Genomic DNA, 7,568 nt, shown 5'->3' with positions numbered 1-7,568 from the left:
TCCAGGCATGGGTCAGCGACCACCTCTCTGGGCAGCCTGGGCCAGGGGCTCACCACCCTCAGCAGCAAAAATCTCTTCCTTGTACCTAGTCTAAATCTCCCTCTTTTAGTTCCAAAGCATCCCCCTTGTCCTGCCCCAACAGGCCCTGCTCAGAACTCGGTCCCCATCTTTCTGCCAGGCTCATTTCTCCACCAGCTGCCAGGGAGGTGGGCAAGCCTCTCCCAACCACGTGCACTCTGCCACCAGCCTGGCTCCCCGGCGGCACCAGGACGTGAGAAATAAACCCATAGAACCAGCCAGGGGCCGGCACATCTGCGTCTGGAGACGAGATTCCGGAGGGATTCTTGGCCATTTACCTAAATCCAGGTCCGGTCCTTCTTCCATGTGTCCTGCCGGGCGGGAGAGAAGCACAGGGAGCAGTGTTAGTGCGGGGGGAGCGGGCAGGGAGGCCAACACACACACCACTAGCTACGCTGAGCACCGCTGGCTGGGGCCGACCCTCCGCGCCGGGGCCGGGCCGCTCGCTGCCCGTTAACCACTGGGACACGGGGGCTTCGGGGCTCGGGGGGTTGCCTTTGGTCTTGGTGGTTTGGTTTTGTTAGGTTTGGTTTTGGTTGATTTTGGTTTCGTTGTTTTTTTTGGTTGTTTTGGTTTTTTGTTTAACAACGCTTGACCAAGCCAATCGGTTTTAACGTTTAAGCGTCAAACAATTAACTTTACAGGCAAAAAAAAAAACCAAAAATAAAAACAAAAACAAAAAAACCACAACAGATTGGTTCGATCCAAACCGGTTCGTTCTCTCCCCAAATTACAGAAGCGGTTGCTCAGTTCTTCCACACGCTCCCCTGCGTCCTGTCACCGCGTACCCCTAAAGGCATGGCCGGCAGTGCCCGTCACTCGTTTGCACACGTTTTTAAACCACTTAAAAAACTAATAAAAATTACACTTTGGTCTAAAATACTGACTCGAAATTGGTTTTTTTTTTTAATTTTTTTTTTTTTTTTAACACTATCCATTGTAATGCTCAAAAACTTACCACCAGGCTTATTGAAGCCACCTCGCTCTCCAGCGCTGCTGGGGGGATAAACGAAGAAATGAAGGCCTTTCCCTTTACCAAGGCAGTGCCGCTCGGAGCCGCTGCGGCTCACAGGGAAGCAGGGCACTGGCTAAACATCTCCAGACAATGCATCTGTCTCTCTCTCTCTCATCTCGGCACTAGTGCCTTTCTTCAGGGCAGCTCCCTCCAATCTCCTTTACATATAGAGGCAACCTCGCTTGTCTGCTTTTAGCCACCACTTGGCTGTCGGGTGCCCTGGCGTGGCTCGGTTACGGGTATTAGCGGTGCAATACTTGGCCAAAAAAAAGGTATGTTCAGGAGCGTTGTAAACGGGGCGTTTTTGGATGAAAAATCGGGGGGGGTGTGGTGGTTTGCTGGTCAACTCCCTCCCCTCTGTGCGTCCACAAAGGTGCACCCTCAGCCTCTCGGCGAAAGGAGCCCGCGGGTCCCTGACATTAACAGTTCAGAAAGGGAAGAGGAGGAACCCTCGCGCGATGCCTACGACACAGTCCTGCTGACATTTCCGCTCACAAAGCCATACATTCCGCTTGCTACCGAATGGAACACATCTCTGAGGGGGGAGAGAGAGCTTACAGAGTACAACTTTGGGGCTCCGAGGCCTGGGGTGCAGCTTTGGGGACACAGACCAGGGCGGCAGATTTCGGCCGGTGCCCAATGAGGGCTGGGGCTTTTCGGGAAAAGCTGGGGCCGAAGCGTCGGGCTGAGCCCGCTTTCCAGTCACACCTGAGGAGGATTTGGGAGATTTTCTCGCTCTTTCTGGCAAAGCAGGAGAGCGGTCTGGGGGAGGAGCAGAGGAGGGAGAGCACTGCCTGTTTTCTAGCCAGTATTGCACCTCTAATAGTGGGTAAAAAAGCCGTGGTACAGAGTTTGGAGCTGTTGCATGCAGCTTGGCCTCCTCTCGGGAACGTACACGCCGCTCTTGTTTAAACACAGACGGTTACACTTGGTTAACGTTACACAATTTCTAAAGCAGTTATTACCTCCTCTGCTTTTATTACCAGACAACAAGTACGCAGTTACCAAAGTTACAGAAGGATTCCATTTATACAATCAATACATTTGGTTAAAAATATATATATTCTATTGTATATTTTTTTCCTCTCCATATGGACACCGTGTCTAGTCCCACTTTTCATTATGCTGCCGGCTGAGTACTGAGTACGGGTACTTTTTAAGTACTGAGGTGTAAACAAGGCTCTCACTTTGTAACCTGTAGCATATAAATGCGACAAAGCATGTTAAAAAGTTTCCATGTTTAACAGCCAAGGAAAATATATCAAAAAAAAAAATAATAAAAAAAATAACTTGAGTCAATGAAAAAGGGCACGTTAAGAACATCGAGCTCCTTACCTGCCGGAGACACTGAAATCCATCACCACAGCGTGCTAAGAAGGGCCGAGCTCCCCGGCCCGCCCCGCCCCGGGCGCTCAGGGGGCAGCCACCTCCTCTAGGGACAGCAGAGAGCCCGCGTCCGTAGAGCAGGGGACCCTCGGCCACGCTCTGGGCAGGTGGGAATCGCTACGTACGCGATTTAAGCTCGGATTAGGGTGTGGAATCAAGAGAGAGATGACAAATCTTTGGCATGAGGAGCTCCGGAGGGGCTAGAAATTTGAAGATGTGATGATCCGACATTTCCAGTGTCTAACATCTACTTTAAACCGTTAGAGAGAAACACGGCATGGCTGAAATCTTTATGCAGAACCACTGAATCCTGCCCCACTCCAGCCAATTCCAGCCAGGCTCTGTCCCAACACGGGCCAGGCTTTTTCCTCCTCTTCCCCTACACCACAGCTCTACCTCTGATAAAGATTTCATGCCGCTTCAGTTCGCTTCGACAGAGCTATGCAGAATGGGACTAGCCACGGCCCTGCTCCGCTTGCCACCGGGCTGCCAAAGGCCTGGAGGAGCCACCTGTGCAGGAGAGGCCGAGGGACACTCTGCGTAGCTCTGAGCGACGGTGTGAGGGGATGGAACACACACAAAGCCAGGGCGCCCTTCCCTCGGGAACCTCTGGGATCCGTCCTCCTCCCCAGCGCCCCGGGCAGGGACGTGCTGCCCACCTCAGGGCGTGGGTTCACCCCCACTGGGTTTTGCCATCCAAAAACGGCCCGGCTGGCTCAGACCACCCGAAAGCTCCGAGGGGGAGCGTTCCTGGGAGGCCAAGGCAAGCGCTCTGGATCTTCTCGGGGTCTTTCCTCGAGCTCTAAGTGTCCTGGCTCTGTGGAGTCATGGCCTGGAGAGCAGTGACCTGCCCCGGGCAGGCGCTGGCAGCAGCGCTACTGTTGAGGTCTAACGTGGGGCTGACAGGACCTTCGACACACCTCAGCTGCCAGGATCCCCCCTGCTGAGGCCCAGGGAGCGACCCCCGGGCCTGGCGAAGGTTTTGTGTGTGTTCGATCCGCGCTGTTAAACCTCACAGAGGATTCACCTCTGTGCCACCATGAAGGGAGCTGAAAGTTCCAGGTTTAGTGATACCACCTGATTCCTCCCCCTGGGGCCCAACCAATCTGCAGGATGAAACAAAACCAGATCCTGCTCCTATTTCCCCCAGGAAAAGATTTCCAGAGATTAAAAGCAATGCTGCTAGAGAGATGTTCCCCATGGAAGCACCGTTGGGATTAGGTCAACCTTTCAGTCCCTTCTTTCCACCTCCAATCCTATGGGTAAACCAGAATTAGAGAAAAGGAGAAAAAGATTTGCTCTTACCCCATTCCACCGCGTCCTCCTCCCCGCCCACCTCTGCTCATGCCTCCACGATCATATCCCCCTCTGCCCCTGCCCCGGTTTTCGGGGATGCCCATGCTGCGGTTCTCTCCTGGGCCAGGGAAGCCTCCAGGGTCCTGGCTGTACACGTTCATGCTGCTGGGATGGTCCTGACGGAAGGAACCTGAGGAGGTGGGTAACAAACAGGTCAGGGAGCTGCACGTTGAAGCTGCCCGGCCCCTTTCTGAGCCTTTCTGCCAGGGCCACAACGCTGTCCTGATAGTCACTGGCCAACAGGGCCACCAGCGTCCTGGCTTGGGTCAACATGAGCGCGGCCAGCAGGACCAGGGCAGGGATGGTCCCCCTGGACTTGGCATGTGGGAGGCTGCCCCTTGAATCCCAGGGTCAGTTCTGGGCCTCTCCCTGCCAGAAGGACCTTGAGGGGCTGGAGTGTGGCCAGAGAAGGGCAACGAAGCTGCTGGGGATGGGTCTAGAGCCCAAGTGTGGGGAGGAGCAGCTGAGGGAGCTGGGGGTGCTGAGCCTGGAGCAAAGGAGGCTCAGGGGAGACCTTCTGGCTCTGCACAGCTCCTGACAGGAGCCTGGAGCCAGGTGGGGGTCGGGCTCTGCTCCCAAGGGACAAGTGAACAGAAGAGGAACCAGTCTCACATTGTGCCATGGAAGGTTTAGGTTGGCCCTGAGGAACAATTTCTTGCCCTGGAGGGTTGCCCAGGGCTGTCCCAGATGGTGGAGTCCCCACCCCTGGAGGGGTTTCGTGGAGATGTGGTGCTGAGGGACACAGGTCAGTGGGGACCTGGCAGTGTTGGGGGGATGGTGGGACCCACTGATCCAAAGGTCTCTTCCAACCTTTCTAAGACTCTGAGTCGTTCCTGCTCCAGCCACAACAGTACTCTGGGCTTCTGAGTTTTTCAGCCACCCTCCCACCCTCGATGGGAGTACAGCCATTTCCCACCACAGCAGGCCAGTCGTTTCCAGCAAGGAATGGGCAAAACTCACCTCTCCCTTCGACAGAGCTGTGAGCTTTAGACCCAAAATCACATCAAGCCCCCTTCAGAGCCCACCCCAGTGGCCCGGGGAAGGCAGATGACCCCTCTCCTCCACCCCCACTCACTCTGCTGGCCGTAACTGCTGCTCTGCTGGTTGTACTGGCTCGGGGCCTGGCTGTAGGATCCTGTCTGGGGTGGGTAACTGGTCGGTGGTGGCTGCTGGCCATAGCTGCTCTGCTGGCCATAGCTAGTCTGTTGTCCATAGGTGCTCTGCTGCCCGTAGGTGCTCTGCTGGGAGTAAGTGCTCTGATCATAGCTGCTCGGCTGTGTGGAGGGATAGCTGGAAGAGGAAAGCATCCGAGAGAAGGAAGGATGAGCCAATGCACTGGTATTAGGGTGCAGAAGTAGCTCCCTCCAGAAGGTAATGCCATTAACAGCCATATGCAGGGTTGTAAACCACTTAAAAAGGTGAAGTCATCCCAGGAACAAAGACTGAGGGAGTTGGGCTTGGACAGCCTGGAGAGGAGAAGACTCCAGGGAGACCTTCTGGTGGCCTTTTAGGACTTAAAGGGGCCTGGCAGAAAGCTGGGGACAGACTTTTGAGCAGGGCCTGTTCTGACAGCACCTTTGTGGTGATGGTTTTAAACTTTTTAGAAGAGAGAGATTTAGACTAGAGAGCAGGAAGAGATTTTTGCTGCTGAGGGTGGTGAGCCCCTGGCCCAGGCTGCCCAGAGAGGTGGTCGCTGCCCCATCCCTGGAACCATTCCAGGTGAGGCTGGATGGGGCTCTGAGCAACCTGCTCTAGTTGGGGATGTCCCTGCTCCCTGCAGGGGGGTTGGACTAGATGGCCTTGAAAGGTCCCTTCCCACCCAAACCAGGCTGGGATTCTCTGGAGGCTGGTCTGGTACCAGGAGACAAAATCAGCCTGTCAGATTGCTAGAAGGAACATCCACACGACCAGTCACAATTCATTCACACCACTAGAAAGAGGCCCAAGTGCCAGGGCAAAAATCAGTGGCCGTGCAAGTTCCAGCCTCCCTTCTGCCTTGGCACTGCAGCATTTTCAGCTGATGGCTAAAAAACCAGTCCCTCCTGAGGCTCTGAGAACTGCAAAAGAGGCACTTCAGAAGTCAGCACCAGCATACTGAGGATGCCTGTGGGGAAGAGGTGAGCCCCTGGTCAAAGCCAAGCGTGATGAACAAAAGGCTTCTGTAACACTCGGAATCTAGGAAATGTCTTCAAAACTTCTGTCATCATTTCACCTTCTTCCCTGTCAGGGTTGTCCAGGGCTGTGCCAGGCTGCCCAGGGCAGTGGTGGAGCCCCCACCCCTGGAGGGGTTTCCAAGCCGTGGAGATGTGGTGCTGAGGGATGTGGGTCAGTGGGGACCTGGCAGTGCTGGGTCAATGGCTGGACTCAATCTTAAAGGTCTTTCCCAACCAAAACGATTCTATGCCCTTGCAGACGTGCACCAGAGACCCTGATCCAACCCATCACAGCCTCATCTTCCCTCCAACAACAAACACCCCAACAAGAACCACACCCCCCTCCTCCCACGGCCTCCTTTGACACCTGAAAGCCCTTGAGGAAGGCCCTTTTGGGCCCAAGCTGCCCCAGGGGAGGGTTACCTGGTGGGGGGATAGGCGGGCGGCGCGGTGACCGGCTGCATGGGGTAGCTGGCAGGCACCTGAGGGTAGCTGTAGCTGCTCTGCCCGTAGCCAAGGCTGGGCTGGCTGTAGCCTGTTGTACTTGACTGTGGCTGGCTGGTCTCTGCTGGTTTGCTGCCATCCAGGGGTCTGTGGAGCAAGGAGGACACCTGAGTGCAAAGCCCACCACGTCTGGTAGGGGTGGAGTGGCTCAGATCCCTCCAGGGGAACGGGTTCTGTTCACCAGCTCTGTCATGACCCTGAAGGATTGAGACTGGGAGGGTGGGAAATGGGCCCTGGACACCATTAGCTCCAACTCAGCCAGGAATGCTGGTGGTTAAATGCACCATTGTTTGGTTCAGAATCAACACCAGCAGTTATGGCCTCACACACATTATCTGATGAAAGGGAAAGGATGTTGGGGGTTGGACTAGGTGACCTTTAAAGGTCCTTTCCAACCCAAACTGCTCTAGAGTTCTGTGATTAGTATTAACTCTCAAGGCCTGAAGATAAAGACAATCCTTTGCATGTCAGTGCTGAGTTAATGGTTGGACTTAATGATCTTAAAGGTCTCCCAAGAAAATTGATTCTATGATTCTGTGTCTCTTCTTTCCTTTTGTCCACGCTGTTTATAGTCTCTGTTTATCAGAGCAGAGAAAAAAGAATTAAGCTACTTCTGTTGTACAAGCTGGGAAAAAATTCTTTTAAATGCTGTCAAGATTTATCTTTGAAGTATAATCTGACAGATACACCCTGAGCTGTGCTGAGCTCCACCTCTCCTTACTGGAGTAGCTGCAATAAACAGCAGGTAAAGGAATAAAGCATTTAAAACTTTACTCACCATGTTTCCGTTACGCATTCTAAACCTTTTATATCCTGAGCAAACAACTCAACTAAATAACCCGAGCTGCTCAGGCACAGGAGGTTTCAAAAAGGAAACTGCCTGCAGCGTGTGCATCCACTTGAGCAGCCTGGCTGCATCCTGCCGACCCCGTGACTCCAGCCCAAAGCAGCCTGGGCCCTTCTCCCTTCCGCATGGGGAGCCAAGAGCCCCTGCTGGCTGCTGGCTGCTCTGCCCCTCTCCCAGCAGCGGCACGCAGTCAGGGGAGGGGCGGGCAGAACCAGCGGCCCCGGGGCAG

General features: G+C 54.4%; 1 protein-coding gene across 1 annotated transcript in view; it reads right to left on the bottom strand.

Moving 5' to 3' along the window:
• Positions 1-7,568, bottom strand: part of EWSR1 (EWS RNA-binding protein 1) — a gene marked incomplete at both ends in the record, with an annotated part of 15,922 nt that overhangs the window by 1,462 nt on the left and 6,892 nt on the right. The window contains 6 exons of the mRNA XM_008945180.1: positions 357-389; positions 1,037-1,074; positions 3,785-3,965; positions 4,911-5,125; positions 6,412-6,579; positions 7,214-7,221. Of these exons, the coding sequence (XP_008943428.1) occupies positions 357-389; positions 1,037-1,074; positions 3,785-3,965; positions 4,911-5,125; positions 6,412-6,579; positions 7,214-7,221 (643 nt within the window). The remainder of the gene's footprint in view (positions 1-356; positions 390-1,036; positions 1,075-3,784; positions 3,966-4,910; positions 5,126-6,411; positions 6,580-7,213; positions 7,222-7,568) is intronic.

Source organism: Merops nubicus, unplaced genomic scaffold (assembly GCF_000691845.1).
Source record: "Merops nubicus isolate BGI_N331 unplaced genomic scaffold, ASM69184v1 scaffold13678, whole genome shotgun sequence".
NCBI lineage: Eukaryota > Metazoa > Chordata > Aves > Coraciiformes > Meropidae > Merops > Merops nubicus.
Note: the sequence above shows the minus strand (reverse complement) of the source record. Positions and strands in the feature narration are given on the sequence as shown.